The sequence below is a fragment of the Ictidomys tridecemlineatus genome, chromosome 7 (genome assembly GCF_052094955.1).
Source record: "Ictidomys tridecemlineatus isolate mIctTri1 chromosome 7, mIctTri1.hap1, whole genome shotgun sequence".
Taxonomy (NCBI): domain Eukaryota; kingdom Metazoa; phylum Chordata; class Mammalia; order Rodentia; family Sciuridae; genus Ictidomys; species Ictidomys tridecemlineatus.
This window is the reverse complement of record NC_135483.1, coordinates 112,510,573-112,531,832: the sequence shown is the minus strand read 5'-3', so window position 1 is coordinate 112,531,832 and position 21,260 is coordinate 112,510,573. Positions and strand designations below refer to the sequence as shown.

The 21,260-nt window shown below is 32.9% G+C and overlaps 1 protein-coding gene across 3 annotated transcripts in view; it reads left to right on the top strand.

Annotated features, from left to right (window-relative positions):
• Nucleotides 1-21,260, top strand: part of Lrp1b (LDL receptor related protein 1B) — a 1,779,935-nt gene that overhangs the window by 1,741,154 nt on the left and 17,521 nt on the right. For 2 of the 3 annotated variants that reach the window (XM_078017329.1, XM_078017328.1), the window contains exons 86-87: nucleotides 538-642; nucleotides 1,538-1,651. In XM_078017329.1, coding sequence (XP_077873455.1) covers nucleotides 538-642; nucleotides 1,538-1,651 — 219 coding nt within the window. The remainder of the gene's footprint in view (nucleotides 1-537; nucleotides 643-1,537; nucleotides 1,652-21,260) is intronic. The other variant, XM_078017330.1, reaches the window with a different exon arrangement.

Below are 21,260 nucleotides of genomic sequence, written 5' to 3'. Positions count from 1 at the left end.
TTAATTACAATGTATATTCCAAGGAAAATGGTAGGATAAAAGTGAGGATAGAATAGCCTTTATTTTCTTGCAAGTTGGGGGTATCTAAAATTCCTAACATTATTGGACCAAATGCTCTAGTTTAGAAGAAAGAGGCTGAAGCATTTGCTCCAAAGTATTTGATCATGTGGATTATAATACACAGATGTCACCATATTCTCATTGTGTGAAAAAGGAAAAAAGATATTGGTGCTAGTGTCTCCCTGATGTGTGATTAGAGTGTGTTTCCACAGATATAACTAGCTGTATTAAATTTTATAGTAATTGAATGAATTGAAAATATGGAAATTATCAAAAGAAAAATATTATTAATTATCATTTCTATTTAAAAAAAAAACTTGGCTTCCAGCAAATCTATCTTCCTGAAAACTTACTTTTAGCCAGCCACCCCATTATTCCCAGATGAAGAATATTCTCATCTGCAGAGATTTTGTGTCAGCTTTCAACAATAATAATGCCAGTAACAATGGGATTGTTTTTTTTTCTTTGTTGCTACAGCTGCACTAATGGAAAGATTGCCTCTAGCTGTCAGTTATGTGATGGCTACTGTTATAATGGTGGCACTTGCCAGCTGGACTCCGAGACAAATGTACCTGTGTGTCTGTGAGTATTTTATAATGTCATGGGTAATTTATGATAGATTTTGTATGTACATGGAATTCCTATTGTATTTTTCTCCTTTCTCAGGGTGATACATTTTAAATGAGTGTTTCATGTACATCTCAAGTATTGTCCCTCATTGACTCATGTGCTACAGAATCTCCTTCATCAATTTGCTAATTATTTCATGAGGAAGAGCTCATTCAATTCTTAGCATCATGCCATTTCAGACATTCAAAGACCTTTGAACTTAGAAATGTCGGGGAAAACTGTTCCAATTTTATTGACCTTATTTGACTATGTGAAACCTAGAGACAATCATCTTTTATGAATCCCTTGGTACTTGTGCACATTCTTTTCAAAAGAACTTGAGATATCTTTTCAAATGTATAATGCTATTTGATGTTTGTATAAAGCTTAGACAGTATAGCATTATGTAAACCTATGAAGCCCCTGGTTCCTTCCCAATATATCATATCGAGTCTGGGGTTTCTAAATACATAGGAAAGTATTGAGAGTTATTGATGTCCACAAGAAAATCTGGAATTTCGTATTCTCCCCCTTCAAAGTATCTAATTGTCCAGAATTAACAAATTGAAATAAAATCATCCAGCTTAAGTGGTCACTGTATAGAGCTGTGCTTAATGAACACTTTTTGATCAGAAAGGTGATGTCCACATATGATCTACGTCCACATCCTGTTTCTCACTGTGTCAGGGTAGCATGTGATGAGTGTGTATGTGATACAAGTAAGCATTCCTGGGAACATTGTTGTTCAGATGTTACTCTTTTTGTATAAAATAAATTTGACACATATTTGGCAAAAAAAAAAAAAAAGAAAAAAGAAAAAAAAAAAGTCAGACGCCTTATTTAGCTGTATTTTACTGAAATTCTACAGATGCTCTGTGGGGTTTAAAAGTCAGCGCTGTGACCAGAAAGAGAACCCTTGTGATCACTACTGTCAGAATGAGGGGATTTGCACTTTAACTGCGTTTAATGAGCCGAGATGCAAGTAGGTTTAACCTTCCACTTCCTGCTGCGCTTCGTGTGACATCATTTCAGGCCACAGTTCATTGGTTTAAATCATGAACATCCACATGCATTTCACAGTGTGTACTTAATCTCGGGGCTCATCTGTGTCAAACACACTTACCCTTTGCTTCGCTCACTGATAAGTATGTGCACCACAGACTGCTAGAGTGTCTAGAAATATATCAGAGAGAGAAGTAGAAATGCTAGTGGAACTGTCTAGTAAAAATACGTGATCTAGAATAGTAGTTTTTAATTACAGAAGTACAGAAACAGGTGTTCTAAGACTATTACTGTATAGCATATTTGGAATGATGATTTTTAATTAGTATCTAATTTTTCCTTTTCAAGGAATGATGGAATAGTACAATATGATTTCCTAAAATTTTACTGAAAAATGTCTTAGTCAGTAAAACTTCATAACAGAGAAAAGAGATGCATATCAACATATTTCCAAAGATGTGATTAATTCATAGTTTGAATCATTCTGTCTTCATCCCATTTGAGGTGTTTTGAATATCTGTGAAAAATAATCTCCTGTTTCCTCTGAGAAGTTTCAAGGATCACTTCTGGGTTGATCATAGTGGAAGTTATTTTTGCTATGTGCATTTGAGCTCTAGAGATGGATCGTATTTAGCATCCGCCTTGACACCCAATATCATAATCAGCAGCTATTGTTGGCTTGCAATAAAGGTTGTATGGTGGTAGCAGTAGTGTAACTAGTAATGAATTTACAGCTCAAATGTATTAAAATTTAGGTATTTCATTATCTAAACTTTATTACTTTGTTTATAATGAGTTGCCAGAGATTTGAGGCCAAAGCTTGAGCTGTAGGAGTATGGATTTGAAGGTGGTACCTATAGAGGTAGAGGAAAGCCCTGGGGATGGCTGCAGGGACCCCACACCAAAAGGTTTGGCTGGCAACAATTCAAATGAAAAATGATGAGGGATTGAACCAGGAATGCAACTGCAAGGAAGAATAGAGAGAACACTGATTCATGGATATTTCAGAGTTAGTAAATCTGGGGTAGTCCTTGGCCAAAAACTGATCAAGGACTTATTTTATTTTCAGAATGCCTGTAATAACTGCAGTAAATCCCAGTATTTATTTATCCTGCCATGGTGGCACTGTTCTTGGGCAAAATACACAGATTTCAAGTCCCTTTGCCCTTTCCTGTAATTAAGTCTCAGGATGATTTCCTGTCCAGAACCAGAACAACAACCGATTTTTCAAGGTTTAGAAGCCTACAGTATTATCAGACACTTTTCATCCTAAACAAATATTATCAGAGTCACAGGATTTAAACATAAATATCATCTTATATTATAACTGGGGTTTAGAGAATACCTTTTATTTTTATGTACCTATGTCTCTACAAATATCTACCTTTGGTGGCTTTATGAAAATTTTGCATATGTCTTGGTTTCCTCTGCCCTATAATTTATTGTGAAAGTAAGAATAATGCTTATATTATATTCCTCTAACAAGTCATAAAAGAAGCATAGAGGAATTCCATTCTGTTATCATTCATTCATTCATTAAACAAACATTGATATATGATAAATAAGATATTGGGTTATTTTAGAAGGAAAATAACTACTGAACTGGAATAAGTAAATACCTTGTGTTAAGCACTATATGTTAAGTACTTCACATATTTCAGGTATAATGTTAAAAATTATATAACAATAATCATTATTTTCTAATATTTATTCCCATTTCAAAGATAACAACATGAGGTTAAATACTAGGAAGGTTCAAAAGTCTTTGTCCTGTTTATAGTTGTATGCTGTACTTCTCATTTTATACTACACTAATTCCAATATGCAATACTTTGAAAGAACTTAAAATTCATTTAAGGTAGATAAATGATTTAAAAAAAAATAAAGTGCCACTCATCAATTATAATAGAAATATCATAGTGCCATTGAAAAACAATGAAATATAGAGATTAATTAATGATTACATGTGGAAGAGTAAAAGACTTTTTAGGTGAAGTAACATTTTAATAGTTTTTTGGAAATAAAAACATAGTAGACTTACAAGGGAGAAATGACTGAATATCTTTTTGAAAGAAGGAATAGCACATCCCAGCATCTTGGTAGGCTGAGAGAGGAGGATTGTGAGTTCAAAGCCAGCCTCAGCAAAAGCGAGGTGCTAAGCAACTCAGTGAGGCTCTGTCTCTAAATAAAATACAAAATAGGTGTGGGGACGTGGCTCCATGGTCAAGTGCCCCTTATTTCAATTCCCAGTAACCCCCCCCCCAAAAAAAAGGAATAGAACAGAAAGAGATGAGGATTATAAAGATAGAAAGCAGGCAATGTGGTATACTGGGAGGAGAAAAGGACAAGGAAATAAGTTGGGACCTGTTTGTGAAATATACTTTATGCCATGATATGAGAGTGGGTTTACAGAAAGAAGTGCAGAAGGTTAAAGTTGAAATCCTAGGAAATGCTAATGTTTTGATATTGTTTAAAGAGGAGTTTGAAAAAGTAAATATGAAGAAAATAGAAATCAGACATTTAGTAAGAAGCAGATTCCTTCAAGTTGAAGGGGAAGACAATAGGAAAGATCAGCCCTGCACCACAGTTCAAAGAGGACAACCTTTTTTTGTGGCTTACTGCACTTTACAATTAGATGGTCATTGTGGGAGGTGTGTCAAAGGCCTTATTCAGGCAGAAACTTTATATTAGTTGGTTATGTCAAAGTTGAGGAAGTAGAGAAAACTGTACATGCCCTCCTCAGAGTTTCATTATGGAATAAATCAAGGAAAAACAATAGGTAATTTCGAAGCAAAAAATATCTTTATAACAAGGATCATATAAGTATTCAACAGAACTGTACTTTCACTATTTATTAAAAGCCAACAGTCCAGGCTACGCTGGTTAGAGAGATGTTTCAGTCAGATTTCATGCTCATGTCTCTTAAATGTGATATTTCTAGAATCTGGAAAAAAAATTGTAATATTCTTCTGGATAGTTATAATTCATATGATAGTAACACATAATATAAATATACTTAACATAAAGTGTCTACGATCAGTGCAATACAAAGTAATCCAGACAAGGGAGGATGCATGCCTCAGAATATCTTCCTAGTAGTTGTCTCTTCATTCAGGGAGATTTCTGGAAACATAGGTTTCAGCCTCAGGTCTCAGTGATCGTGAGCATGTATCTTTAATGAAAAGTTACTATGTACCATTTCATCTAAAAGCCTTTATAGGAAACAAAAAAAAAATGCTTTAAGAAATATAATACAGTGCTTTCTATAGTTTCATTGGTAGTATATTTTCTTTTCTTCATACAGTGAAAAACTATTTGGAATTGTATGGTAGTTACACACATTTGGAAAGTCTATAAAGTATTCAGATCTATGAAGGTGACAGATTTCTTTTTTTCCCACAGAGAAATTTTATAGCTGTATCCTTCAATTTAAGGAATAGATCTTTTCTCTGAAAGCCTTCACTTCTGTCTCTTGATGGCCATTTTCACTTGTGTCTATGTGTGGAAGAGAAAGCAAACTTCAAAGAGAAGCTTAGCAAAAAAGAATAAAATCTAGGTTTTTCAAAATATTTATTTTGAGAGGGTGTTGGCATCAAAGTACCTACACTGAGTAATGTTTAAACTACATTTTTAAAATACTGTTATTTTGATGACCTATTAGTAAATAATTTTTACTGTAAGTTACAGAAATTATTAATAGTGTGAAGAATTATTGAACTAAATGTGGCAACTTGATTGTGCTTTCCTGATTCTAAGGGTCCTCCCTAGGGTTAAAATTTGTATTACATGGGATTTAATTTTATTTTTTTAAATACCATAAACCTACTCTTGTAGCATTACTTCCCGGCAGTAGCCACAGTATCTGTCAGCCACCATAATAAAGAAGTGTTTGTAGGTCCTCTACCGTGGGCACAGAGCCCCACCCAGCTCCATGGAGTCTTTTCTTGGACATCTTGTTGAAACCCAGTGCCTCTAGTTAGCTTTTCTTGTACCATTGGTCTCAACTCAGGTATCACTTTTGTATGCCACATGACAAGTGAGCAGTAAACATTGGAATTGTACTTAACTAAAGTTCTTCAAAAGAAAAGAGTCGAATTTCTGTAATGGACAAATATATGTAAGTTTGGGGTTTTGTACCTTTATGGACTGAATTATGTTTCCTACTCCCCAAACTAATAAGTGAATGCCCTAGCATCCTATTTCTTTGCTACTTCATAACAAGAGTCCTCTTTCCTCCCGTTTCCAATAACACTGTGACCAGCCAACTCCTCAGTTTCAGTGGGTCCAGATGCAGTCTTCAGTGCTAAAACAGTTGATCTTCAGCCTAAGGTCTAAAGACAGGAGGGCCAAAAGCCATGAAGTGCAGCTGCCACCTCCAACTGGATCTGCCACCTCCAGTTTTGGGGATGATGTGCTGTCTTCCAGGAGTACCTCAGAATAAAACTGTATTTGTTTGGGAGGGTGGGGACAGGGCCTTTAAAGAGATAATAGAGTTAATGAGGTCATTAGTTTGGGACCTAATGCAGTCTGACCATTGTCCTTATAAGGAGAGGAGATTAAAACAAAGACTGACAGATATCACATATGCTACAAGCATAGAGAGATGAACACATGAACATCATCATGACAGTAGCTGTCTATTAGCCAAGGAGAGGCCTCAGAAGAAATCAAATATATTGATAACTTGGTCTCAGAGTTCCAACTTGTGGGAAAATATTTGTTCTTTAATCAACCCACTCTGCAGTGTTTTGTTACAGCAACTGTACCAAACAACTTCAGGTTTAAGTACCAAGAAGTAGAATTCTTCTTTGACATACACCTAAAAATGTGAAAATGGCTTTGGAATTGAGTACTAGGTAAATGGGGTAGAGTTTTGAAACACATGTTTGAAAAGGTCTGAAGCCTGGATTCTTCTAGGTGCACTGGTGCATGCTTGTAGTCCCAGGTCCTCCAGAAGCTGAGGCAGGAAGATCTCTAGTTCAAGGCTAACCTGAGCAACTTATCAAGACAGGTCTCAAAGTACAAATGACTGAGGATGTAGTTCAGTGCTATAGTGCTTTAGGATTCTTCTCTACTAATGTAAGACAACTGGAAGGAAAAGCCCATATGGCCTTCAAGGTGCTTATTGATGAGGTGTAAGATGGAACTGAATCATGTGTCACTGGAAACTGCAGGAAAGCAATCCTTGTTGTAAGGGACAAAATACTAGCCTGAACTGTGATTTAATGCTTTGTGGAAATTAGAACTTGAAAATAATTAGCTTGATATTTCTCAGCAAATGGATGAAGGGATGCCCTGATTTTCTTTTTCTGCTTACAGTAAAATGTGAGAGAAGGGAGAGAAGTTGAGGGAACTGTTAGGCAAAAATAAAACAGAATTTGAAAATTGGGAAAATTCTCAAGACATCCATTTTGAAAAAAGAGGAGAGACAGTGGGTAGGGAGAATAAAACATATTCTGGAGAGGATAACAAACATGAATCTAAACAATAATTTACTGTGAAGAGAATATTGGTATGACTCCTGGATCCAAATAGTCATCTCACAGCATAAACTCTGCCAGCTTAGACTGAATGGAACAGAGATAGGAAGGTTGCTTTACTTCTGGGAGAACATAGAATGGGCCCAAAAGTCTATTCAGCTGCAAATGTATATTATCATTCATAAAAAGAAAAATATAATTGTAAAGGTGGTTCAGAGGTCAACAAGGCTGTTGCCACCAAAGTGGCAATAAAGCCAGCCAACTCCTCAATTTTGGTGGGTATGGCTAAAGCCTCCAGGGCCAAGAGGGTAGAGCTTTAGCCAAGGGCTGCTATCCAGGGCCTCCAAAATGAAGCTGCTACCTCCTGTTGAGGGGATGATGGCCATCATTCAAGAGACCCAGACAATAGCGAAACCATTCTTCTGGGCCCATAGAATAGAGCATGGAGCTGAAGATGATTATTCTCAAACCTTACAACACAGTGAATTTGTCCTGCCAAGTTGTACAATTACTTGAGACCTAAGATTCTTCCTTCTTTCCAATCTCTCCCTTTTAGAATGGGTCATGAAATTCAGGGTATGTTATGATTAGGTAAATATATTTTGCGTATAAGAAGGACATGGATTTTTTTACTGGCCAGAGAGTAAATATTATGGACTCAACAGTGTACCAGATAGGTTCATATGTTGAAACTCCTCAGAATGTAACCACATTTAGAGATGAAACTTTAAAGAGGAGTTGAAGTAAAATGATTGCTTAAGATTGGACATACCCAATTGGACCAGTCCTTCGAAGAAGAGATTAGGGCACAGACACACAGAGGAAAGATCATGGGAGGGCACAGGAAGACTGCCATTTACAAGCCAAGAGAGTAACAGCAGAAGATACCAAACCTATCAACGCTTATCTCAGATGTATAGCTACCAAAACATGGAAAAAATAAATTTCTGTTATCAAAAAAAAAAAAATCTCTCCGTGGCACTTTATTATGGCTGACCTAGTAAGGAAATATAGTCACCATATGCATTTTGGCTCAAGAATCCCTTCCTAGTCACTCTATTAAGAACACAATTAATATTTTTGTTGGATTTCCCACATACCCATCCTGCCCTCTTGGTTATATACCCTCAGAATTATAGTATTCATTCTGCTGAAATCTAGAGAGATATTCAAATGTGCTAATAACTACCACTGGGCACTAATCACCAGTCCTTGGGTGCTCATGAAGAGGTCACACAGGACAGTGAGAAAATCAGGGCCTCTTGCTCACAGAAATCTACCTCCTTTTCTCTGGATTTCTTAATGCAGATTTAAGTTCTTATTCTGTTCCTAACTGTAACCTATATTGACAGCCCTAGTGGGATCCAATTATTGGATAGTGTCTTTACTCTTAAAGGTGGGACAGATAGTGATGAAGCTTGTTGATTCTGCAAGATACAGTGAATGGAAAGAATGTAGCTTTTGGAGCTAGAATTAATTGGGTTTATGTATTCATTTCTCTAGTTAATTTTGCTGTGGTCTATTAGACTTTCTAAGTCTTAGTTTCCTCTTCTTCAAGACGATGTACATGTAAAAACTTCTAGGCGAAAGAAATTCTATGTGGGGACAAATGAGACTGATAATGGTCTTTTAGTGCCACCAATAAGTCCTTTATTTGTGCTTGAATTTGACCAGTATAATAATTAAAGACGTATAACAAGCTTTTATTTTGAAACCTTGGTGATGTCACTATGTGACATGTATTTTATGTTAGGTAATTTGCTCAAGTATCCTTAGATATATCAAACTTTTAACTTCTATTTTTTGAAAGCAGCTGTTGAGTGAGATTTATAACATTGTAGTAAAGAGTAGCAAAGATTTAAAAATCCATATTTGTTTTTGTACATGCTTCATTTTTTGTAACAATAATTCTTTTGCAAAATCACTTAAAGTTCTCTGTGTACCTAAAGACAACTAAGTCAACACTTTCTCCATTTGGACAGACAAAGAATGATCTAAATTATTCATTTTCAGACTAAAATAAAAGAACTTCTCAAAGTGAATGTTAAGTACATTTTTAAAATTTTATTAGACCATAGATATTTTAGAGGTAACATATCTATAATTCTGTTATTTTAAAATAATAAGTTTGTCAATAGTAGCACCTATTATAGTATTTCTTATTCAGTTTCTTTTTACAAATATTCTTTGGTAGAGTTTTATATAATTAAAGGAGGTTATATTATACATAATCTTTTATTTATTTACCTTGCATTATGAACATTATTCTTTATGTTAGATGTATGTAATTGTCAAATAAAATAGCTTTTTTTTACAGAGAGAGAGAGAATGTTTTTAATATTTATTTTTTAGTTTTCGGTGGACACAACATCTTTATTTTATTTTTATGTGTTTGTGAGGATCAAACCCAGCGCCCTGCGCATGCTAGGCGAGCGCATTAACACTTGAGCCACATCCCCAGCCCCTAAATAAGATAGTTTTATTCTGAATAGTTATCCAGTACTCCATTGACTAGGACCACTGGGCAAACTTATATTATTCAATAATTAGAATGTTTGTTTATTTTTTTACTATTTTTTTCTGAAGATGAAAACTTGTATACATAGCATCTTTGGTATAGTCTTGTTTGCTATGCCTCACACTTATAATTGGAAATATGGGGTTCAAAGTCCTAGATTTTATGACTCAAACTAGCTATTTCATTAGACAACTTATATTATTCATTGTCACATTTTCCTTGTGTGAAAAGTAGTGGTTTTGGACTAATTGTTCACTAATACACTGCAAAACTATGAATGACATTGAATTTAATGTGAGTCCAATTGGGATTTTTGTCTAGAAACTGGCTTAAAATTGGGTCAGACTAACAGCCCAGCATAAATTCTTCCATAATTTCTCTGAAACACATAGAAGACACTGAAAAGACAGAAATTCCCACTAGCAGCAAAAATAGATTATAACAGAAAACCAACTGTTAACACACTATGGCACAACTGAGGGAGTTATCATAAAATTCTTGGCCATAAACAAATATTTCCATTTAATATTCCATTTATCTGTATGGCTTTATGACTTATTTACCTGATACTTCAAAACAATATGCTAGACCGTTTCTAGGTATATAATATATGCCTAATATCAGGAGAGAGAAAAGGCCTGTCCCTTGATTTATTAGATAATACCTTTTATTTTTTGTTACTGGGATTTAACCCAGGAGTGCCTTATCACTACACTACATTTACAAACCTTTATTTTATTTAAATTAAATTTAATTTTTTTTGAGATAGGATCTCACTAAGTTGCTAAAGTTGGCCTCCAACTAGCAATGCCCCTGCCTCAGCCTCTTGAGTCTCTGGGATTAGAGGCATGCACCACCTCACTTAGTTATATTATTGCCTTTGAAAATGAAAAAAAAAACACTGCCAATATTCCCTTTTATTATATTCATTCATCAACAAATACCTATATACATGAGTAGGAATAAGTATCTAATTTGGGGGTAAAAATATATAAATGCGTAAGCATAATACAATTTTATGAAAAGCACACAAATACACGTTACTATATAAAACATAACTATAGCTGTTTATATGTCTTTGTATAACACATACTTACACAGAATAAAATCTTAAAGTACATCAAAATGGCAGCAATGGTATATGTTGGTGGGATTTGGGTAATGCTGATTTTATAAATATAATTTTTCTGTCTAATTTGTATTATTTCAAAAACAGAAAAAAATTAGTTTTTAAAATTATTTGAATTGTTTAAAAAAGTTAAACCCAAATGTCTTAACTCAAATGTTACATTGCTTTAGAAATCATATCAATTTAGGCACTTACTGTTTTTTAAATGACAATATGGCTAGACTCCAGAATACTTCTTATAATATATGTCATTGCTTCTTGCCCATAGCAACAACAATTCTCCATGTGGTCAAAATAAGACAGCACTGTTAGTTTTTATGTTTTACTTGCTCATTTCAAACAAAAGCCAAAAATAACTTATGAACATTCTCCCCACATCTTCCTTTTTTTCTTATATTTTCTTGCAATGGTTAGATTTATTTATATGGGCATTTTTTGTTTATCATTTTAATTGTGCATTCCCACAAAATTGTCCTTTTCATCTTATCTTCTGTGTATATGTTTGTGTGTTTTTACATCTCTCATCCTGCTCTATGGCATTCTGTATTTTATGGTGGGTGTTGACCTCTCCTCAGCATGTGGCCTTTGTATGTGAAACATATTTCTATGAAATTGGCCTGGGAATGCTGCCTATTCTGCTCCATGGCCTTTTAAAACCATATGTCTATGTCTATACAGTAGACTTTAAATTCCTTCAAGTGGAAGGTAGGATCTGACTTATCTATTTCATTCCAACCACAAGAATGCTTTCTGCATGTATTATGTGCTTAATTAATGCTGCTCTACAATTAAGGTCTGGATGTTTCTGTTGTACTATGTTATAGGGTGGCCTATGTTATAATAATCATTCCATCTTTGTTAACAGCACCTCTTACTTGGATGCTAAATTTTCGCAGGATGAAGAGCCAGACAGAAGTAGACAAATGATTTATTTTACCATGACTTTTGATCTACTTTATCATCTTTATGATATCTTCTGAATCTATAGCAGGGTATTTCCTGAATGTTCTAGAATGTACATTAAATTAAATTCTCTAAATGAAGACTTTGATAGTACATGATGTTATTAAGAAAACTAAATTTGATTAATTCTCTCCTATCTTCTCCTTGCCTTTTGTTTCTCATCTGTTGTTTTTACTTTGGAATTCTCCCTGTTCCTGGGGAGGAAGAGGAAGGTATTCGAGGATAGCTCCTACCCTTGAGGGCTTCTGTCTATTTTCAGGAAAAAGATGAGTTAAGAGGAAATATGGCAGGTGCTTTGGGGATCTGTGTATTACAACTGGTACTTGTGGAGGAGTATTGGGCAATGGTTTAACCATGAAATAATTCCCAGAAACATGACATACTTAGCTAGGAGCTTGAAATTCATTCTACAAGCAGTAGAGGAAAACTGGTGACACCTGAAATATGACATACCACAGCATCATGTTTTAGAAAGGCCTTTCTGACACAATGATCTGTTATTTTATAACATATTTTATTTTATATACTTTATAATGAATTCCCATTTGTAATATAAAAGATGACAAAGAATTTTCAAAAAGGAATGGCTCTGGCACAAAACAAAAAGAGTATACAAGACTTACTGCCACAGGATGATAGTTTTTGTTTGCTTTTTGTCCTCTGTGACACTTTTTCTAATCTTAATATGGAATTGTTAATAGTTTATTTCCCCTTTTACATATATAAATCATGCAGAATATTTTCTTCAACATAGTAAATAGATTTTTAAAAAATAAAATCTTGAAGTCATTGCAATAGACCAGTCATGAAATGATCAGAACCTGGTATAATTTGAAATTTTAGAAATCTGAAGATGAAAAATAAATTGAGACTTTTAAAAAAGTTATTATTAGTGAAAACAAGCTATTGTTTTCCATTTAAAAGAAGATCAGCAGAGCTGGGCCCAGTAATACATACCTGTTTGAGACCAGCCTGAACAAATTAGCATGACTCTCTCTCACAATAAAAATTAAAAAGGGCTGGGATTTAGTGCAGTGATAGAGCACTTGTGGGTTCCATCTCCTGTACCAAAAAAAAGAAAAAAGAAAAACAAAAACACAAAACGTTAGCAGTGCAAAGACAGTGACAGAAAATGACTAGAAGGGAAACTGCAATTAATAAAGCCTGATCAGATTATATTGAGAGAACAGAGAAAGAATAGGCCTGGTGTCACCATCAGTGACTCTAAACATGCACAGAAACTAGCTTTATAAACAGTTTCAAAGTAGATTTTTTTAAATGCAGAAGGACAGTGGATAGGCAAGTATGGAAGAAACAGTCACTGAAAGATTGATCTGAAATGGGCACTTTGTCATTTTATTTGGATTTGTGTCTGTCTCAATCTAATTATTTTACTAAAAATTCAGCATGTGTTCTAAGTCCCTATGGTGAAAATAGAGAAGGAAATGAACAGGTAGCGGAGAAACCATTGGTAAGCCTTTAGAAGGAAGATAATGAGTTCTGCTCTTGTCACAAATTTTAAAACGTAGAAATGATTTCTCTGTATTTGGATGACTAATTAAGGTCTTGATTTCTCAAAATATGGGTCTTGCAGAAAGGAGACTTCAGGGTATACTCTTCACTGGTCCTGCTGTCAGGCTGACTAACACTCTTACACACAGAGCAGTGACCTTGTGGCCCCATACAGCACAGTTGAGAAGAGTCTTAGGAGATTGTCATGAGTGATTTCAAACGATAGCAAGTTTTCAGCAGGGGACAGTTGAGAAATTCAACTTTAGCAGCCTGTGGTGTCTACATTTCAAGAGTCAGGTCATTGCATGTTCCTTATTTGCTTTCTGCCCCTTGGCATATTTTCAAAGCACAAAATATAAAATGTGCATGCCTTTTGGAGCAGTGAGGGCCAAGAAAAAAATGTCACATCGATATCTATCCTTCACAATCCCAGGTAACAGGTTGTAGCTTGTTCTAGTTTTTGCCGTGCTATCATGTCATGGGGAAAATAGGAGCAGAGATACTATATTTATCTGTTCAAGTTTAAACTCCAGTTTGTGCTTTGAGAGGACAACTATCACAACCAATTATTACACGTACTATAGATAACAATAATGTGCTGTATATTGCAAAAACCTAGAAGAAAGGACTTTGAAAGTTTTCCTCATCAAGAAATGATCAGTTTAAGATTTCTGTTTAACCTGATGCAATAACTACATAAAATATGCAAGTATTAAAATAACACATTATGTCATTAAAATGTATGACTTACGCTTTTATGTCTCTGTCAAAAGTAAATTTTAAAAACTATATACTGGTAGCATTTAGATGCAATTTTGATGTAGTTATTTTAATTTCCAATGATTTGAGACATACTCTTGACTTTTCATATAGTCAGTAGATCAATAGATAAAGAAACTAAACAGAGTAAAACTATACTAGTCAAGACACAGTACAACTATAACAAATCAATACAATAACCAAAGAAACCAAGCATAATACAATAATATATTATTTTCCTTGTGTAACTGTTACTTCTGTAACCACTCTCTTTTCTTTTAGAGTGTTTTCCTTAGATTTCACAGTTTTACCATACAATAACAAATTTCAGATGTTTATAGCAGTGTTTATTTCTTGCTCATGTTTTATGTTTGAATAGGTCAATAAAATTGGGTCAGTCAACCTTTAACCTCACACTTGATCCAACTTTACTTTGTATAGTTCTCATAAAAAATTAAATTTATATGTTTAACTAGCCATATTCATTTAAGAATTCCTTACATGCATCTGTAATCTCAATGGCTCTGGCTGAGGCAGGAGGGTGGAGAGTTGAGAGCCAGCCTCAGTAACTTAGCAAGGTCCTATGTAACTCAGTGAGACCCTGTCTCTAAATAAATACAAGTGCTAGGGATGTGGCTTGTGGTTAAGTGACCCTGGATTCACTCACCAGTACCAAAAAATAAAATAAAAATAAATACACAGAACAACAAAAACAAAAAGAACTTGTATATTTGTCTTCAATTAGGGAAATTTTTTATTTCTCCTTTTTTGCACTATACAGTAGCAGAAAGAATCATCATGTTGAAAGTGTAGAGAAACTTAGCTAATGTTTCTTCCATTGGAAATGCAAACCAGAAATTGTAATTATCCTGATGCTAGTATTTCAACTATAATCTTTACATTTAACATTCCTAATATTAAATAATATCCATTTATTTACTTATCTCAGACTCAGATGACATAAAAATTTTATATTTATCATAAAAACCAATGTATTTAAAAAATTGCATTTATAATTTTCAACTTGCATTACAAAAGGGAAAAATATCAAATAAAGGAAGAAGTAGGAAAAGAAATACATGAAGTAGTAAAAGAAAACCACATAAAATAGGAAAGTAAAAATGGAAAATAGAAAATAAAGTATGTACATGTAAAGAGGAAAATATGGTTAAATGGTGTGAGCAATTCATGATTAACCAGGAAATTATGTTTTCCTGTAAAATATTGAAACTGAGAAACTTGAAATGGTATGGGTTACTTGAAGATCATTTTTGAAAAGAAGAGCCTGCATTTCAACAAGGGCCTAATTCTAAAACTCACACATTCCATATAGGTCACACATATTGGGACTTTATTTCAAATAATTATTTAAATTAATTGATGAACTTAAATTAAATTTTGGACCTGATTTCCATATCACAATATTTATATACAAACAATTTTAGAACTGATTTTTTTTTAAAGAGAGAGGAGAGAGAGTGAGAGAGAGAGAGAGAATTTTTAATATTTATTTTTTAGTTCTCGGCGGACACAACATCTTTGTTGGTATGTGGTGCTGAGGATCGAACCCGGGCCGCATGCATGCCAGGCGAGCGCGCTACCACTTGAGCCACATCCCCAGCCCCTAGAACTGATTTTTTTTGTCATTTAAAAATAATTTTCTTAAATTACTGCCTCCTTCTGACAAGAACTGAATGGGACACAATTTCTGTCACTGAATGAATAAAATTTATTTATGCCAAAATTACTAGAATGAAGATTTAATGAATAAATTAATGAAGGAAAAAAGGAAGGAATAACATTTAAAAGAATTTAGTGTCTTATGTGTAAAATGTTTCCCATAATGTAGTAATCTCCCTTTCATAAAGATATCCTTTATTGGTAACTAGCTGCAAGCATGTTCCTGTGAATATTTCTATATATAATTAACAAACTAAGGCACAGCACATGTATATGACATTTGAGTATGTATGTATGTGTATTCATAAGTGTTCAAATATCCCTCTTCCACAACTTCATGTAGTCATTCATTCATTTTGTCAACATGGCGCATATATATATATATATATATATAAATATATAAAATACAGCATACGTGTGTGTGTGTGTGTGTGTGTGTGTGTACTATGTATTGGATACTATTAAAAAATGAGGGATTCCACAGGTAAATAATAGATATATCTACCTTTAAGTAAGTCATAGTCAAGCATAATTACAGGAAAATGTATCTTTATACATTTATAAATTCATATATAGGGAAACACAAAAAGATAAAATTCTGGGTATTTGTGAATGTTGATCAAATATGTAGTAATATTCATAAGTGACCCGAAATTGCAGTTTTTTTCTCTTGTAAAATACTACTGAAATATTTTATAGCACTTTAGATTTATTCAAGAAATTCATATCTATTTTATGAATCAATTTTTAGGCCAACATAAACCCTCTCTCCTTGAGTCTAAGAAAAGCAGTCCAACACTTGGAATAAAAAAGATATGTGTGTTAATGAGAATCTTTTGTCATAAACTTTAATGTTTGTCTGTCTCTAGCATGCTACTATAAATGTTAAATCTGTGTTTTGTGACTAATTTACAATTCTGTAAGATGGACCAATTTGTTAAATCTATTAATTTTTAAATGGTTAATAGCAAATCTTGCTTATTTTATTTTATCTTGATCTACCATATACGTGTGTGTGTGTGTGTACATATATGGAGAGAGATAGATAAATATGTATGTATATACAATTTTTTATAGTTTTAGAATTTTTTAAACAATTAAAGTCATTTGAAAAAATATTTTGGCATAGCAAGGTAGCACACTCCTGTAATCCCTGTGACTTGGGAAGCTGAGGCAGGAGAATTGCATGTTCAAAGCCAGCCTCAACAACTTAGCAAGGCCCCAAGCAATTTACTGAGACCGTATCTCAAAACTGAAAAAAAAAAAAAAATTGAAAGTACAATTCTTACATTATGTTCATGGCTAAATGATTCTCATTGGGAAGGTGAAATTTACACTAACACAGGCCCCTTTATCAATCACAAATCAGTCTGAAAATCTTTGGTGTTACCTTTTGGTAGATTTGTAGGGATCATCAAGAAATCTTATAATTAGAAGAAGGTATGTGTTGAAGTAGCAAAAGGGAGATAGACCTTTGTGCATTGAATTAATTTTTCAGTGATTTAGATATAACAAATAACTAACATCTGTCACTAAAAAAGAAAAAAAATGGCACTGTCACTAAAAGTGAATTGAATACTTTTACAGAATTAGAGTCATATATTTACTTACAGTGACATTTACACTCAAAGCTTTGTAATAAGGTCTCTTGACATCCTAATGCTCCTTGTATAAGATCAACACACTTTGCATAATCTTCAATAACTATCATTGGACAAGCCACACACTCCCATAATAATTTCAGGTATTATCACTCATACCCTGGACATTCAAAGAATTAAGAAAGAAGGTTTTCATACAAAATGATTTATTGCTTACTCTGACTTTGTGCTAAATATAAAATATTCAGATAGCAAGCTAGTTGCTTTATCACTGAGCACAAAGGTTTTCCCTCTCCAAAACCAGTGTTGGAATTAGATATTCACCTTGGGAGCTCTCCACTGCTCTTGCTGCATACATTCAGTTTTCCTTCCCACCTTTAGCTATATAATTGTAACCACTGTTTCTAATGTAATGGCCCACTTTTATGTCTTCAATTATATCCACCATATTACTTAATATTAATTTTATTATTGTTCCTTTTCCATTTAACTTGATCCATGTAATATATTCATTTAAGTAGAATTAGCCTACTCATTCTAAAAATATCTTTCTGATCTGCTTTCAGTAAAACTTCCTGGATAATATATAAATGGTAAAAGTTTTCCATTGTTAGGGATTTCATTTCTTTTCTAATTATTCCATCATCATTTAATGTTAGTGGTCATTGCCACACAAGTGGACTGCAAAGAATTCTAGGTTTAAACATTTCTAACTTAACAAATTTGTGGATAATTTTGTGGTAAACCACATTTCATTCTTTCTGTAATATTTTGCCTTACTTCTGAAAAATCACTTTAATCCATTTTATTAATTTTACCTTTTTGATGGTCACCTCAATTGGAATGTTTCATTAACATTTATCTTTCTTAAAATAATCATTAGTATGATATTATTGTATGAATCATTACCTTTTTATACTTTGCCATATTTTATTTTACTTCTCTGAAATCAAGAACATTCTGACCAAATCTTCATATTATTAACATAGGAATAATTTGCCTTAATCCCGTCAGTACCAATTAACACTTAAAGATGTAGTCTATTATTTTAAAATTAGCTACTATAATACATAATTATATAATTGAATCAAGTGCACTCATACATCACATATAAATAAATTTAAGACACTAACGTTGGCTCTTTGAATAAGACAATTCAGAGTAATGTCAATCCATGGAAAAAGTAAGAGTCAAATTTGGGTTAAGAATAGTATGGAGTAAGTAGTAATTATAGTACCAAGCAGTTTATTTTAAAACATCAAATAAGACATATGTAAACTGTGGAAATTTAATATGGGTTATCATAAAGGTTATACTTCTTTTTACATTTTAGATGATTTTTTTAAATGATGGCTCTTTAAAGATATATTAGTATCTTGGAATCACTCCAAAAATGTGAAGTTAATTTCTAGAAAGATATTAGTACCTTTCAATAATATATCTCTCATAGCCACTGCCAGAGGCAGATTACCCGGCATTGTGGGTTCACAGGTCTGAGACAATGTTCTAATTGTTAAAATCTTACTACTCAAAAACATATTATATTTGCATTCAGCCAAGTAATATTTTGACTCTTTTATTAAAAGCCTCATATTGTCCTGAATAAGGGAATAAAGAAAATCATGTCTTCCTATTCTGCCGACATTGAATTAAAAGGATTATGATATAACCTCACATTTTTTTTTCCTACCACTTACCCAGTTTTACTTGTTTAAGTAAATTAATTGAACATGCACTTATCTCCTTATTTCATATGGTGAATAAATTCCTTCTTATAGGGTTATTGTAGATGTTGAATATAGGTATATTAATATATGAAAAGTATCCACCCTAGAATATGACTCAAAGTTCAGCAAATCTTAATTGAACCTTATGCAAGATTGGAGATGAAAATTTGTGAGAAATATTTGAAAAATATTAACAAATTAAGAATCCATATTTATACAACAAATGATTTTACCTAAGGATATTATGAAACAATCACAGATGAAAAATAGTGTTAAAATAAAATTAGTTGAATAAATATGTAAATATCTATCCATAATGCAAGGACATATTTTGAATTTTGCAGTGCTAGTGACTGCAAGAGAAGTATGTAGAGGTTAGAGCTTCTAAGTCAGAAGTATCATGTACTCGACACCAAAGAAGTGAAATTTGAAACCCTAATAAAATTAAGGTTTTAAGTGATTGTTCTAATATTTTTTCAATATGTGAAAATGTTTTTGCATGAATCTGGTAACATCATAACAAGTTATCATATTTTAAATTTTTTGAATGAGATTTAGAAGTATTGAGATATGAATAACACCATACATCATTTTTCCAAGGCTTCTTAAATCCCATTGTGTCATTTTTTTTCCTATGTGAAGATAGAGAAAGGTATATTAAAATATTTTTCTTTTGGAGTACTTCTATCATCATGGTTAATAAGGGCAACCTCACACATATATATGAGAGGAAAAATTCAATTTAAAATTGCTTTAAGGTTAACCTTTGAATTTCAATATGATCAGAAGAGTTCCATGACCTTTAAATTTGATGAAAAGAGAAAGCAGATATTATTCTCATTATTTTGTTTAGAAGTCTTACCAAACTGGGTGACTCTAAACAACATTTCTGCAACATGACAGGATCAGTTGATATAATTGATCATTGTTACTATGAAAGATAATACCTAAAGATTTTAGTACATATTCAGTATTTTACATCTGATTTCGGTTCTCTGTAATTATCACTGTACTACTTCAGGGCTATCATTATTTTGGACAGATTAATTATATGTCTTACATTTGTGCTATTAAACATAATAACTTTCATTTTAAAGATTATATTTTATTCTGTTAGATAAGCCTAGCTTATTTTGATATTTTAAAAGTGTTTATGATGCTTTCTTGTAATGTTTTATACTATTACCTTTATACACAGTGTTCTTGTAAGCTGTAGAAAATTATAATTGAAACAAAAATACAGTAGCTTCATAATAATTATAAGAACTACAGGGCATGACAAATTAACTATGTGTTTTATATAGTCACATTCAGGTGAGAATTAAGTATGAAAAATAAATAACTAAATAAACCATTTAGTTTGCCAGATACTGTCTAAAGAACTTCTAGCTAGGTTATTGAATCTTTAGAGCAATGTTGGAATACATATTATTATTCTCATACTAATAATTAAAATTGAATAATATTTGGTACAAGTATAAAGTATGTGGGAGTATAGTATTTATGTCAAGTATTTCTTAAAGTACAGTTTGTGAATTAGTGCATCAGTTTACCTCTGTATAATATGGATTCTGGACCACAATTTCAATATGCTTACTGAAATCACTCATGTGTGAGACCCCAGAATATGAACTTTTAACAAAATTTTCAATTTGATGACCATTATTCTAGCTTAGAACATAAAGCAAACATCACAAAATATATTATAGTTAAGAGCATTTTATATATACAGTTATTGTGGAATTAAAAGAATAACAAATAATCTTTTTGCTCAATGTCTATAGCTTAGGAAAGAATAAAGAAGTCACAGAATGCTAAATCAACAACCATTCATCAGGGGACTAAGTTGCTACACAAAGCTGCTAGGAACAGTGAGAAAGAAGGACAAATGATTGGTTAAATAATCGAGAATCTGTATCTGTCTAACAATATTTAGTTAAAATTCGTGAAATTATAAAAACTTCTAGTGCTGTTGTGATAGGATAAATCTGATTTTTTTAAGCTAAAGGGAAGCAGGAAACAACTGTCAAATATTTTTAAAATGAATAATACACATGTGTTTGTGATGATTACAAACACCATAAAATACCCTGAACTGAAGGATTTCTTGGGAAAGCCATGCAGAACTAACTTACAGGTAACTGTTTCTAGATGAGTTACAGGGAGCAATGGATTGCAACAGGGCAGGTTGAAAGATGACCAGAGCATGCATTATGAATT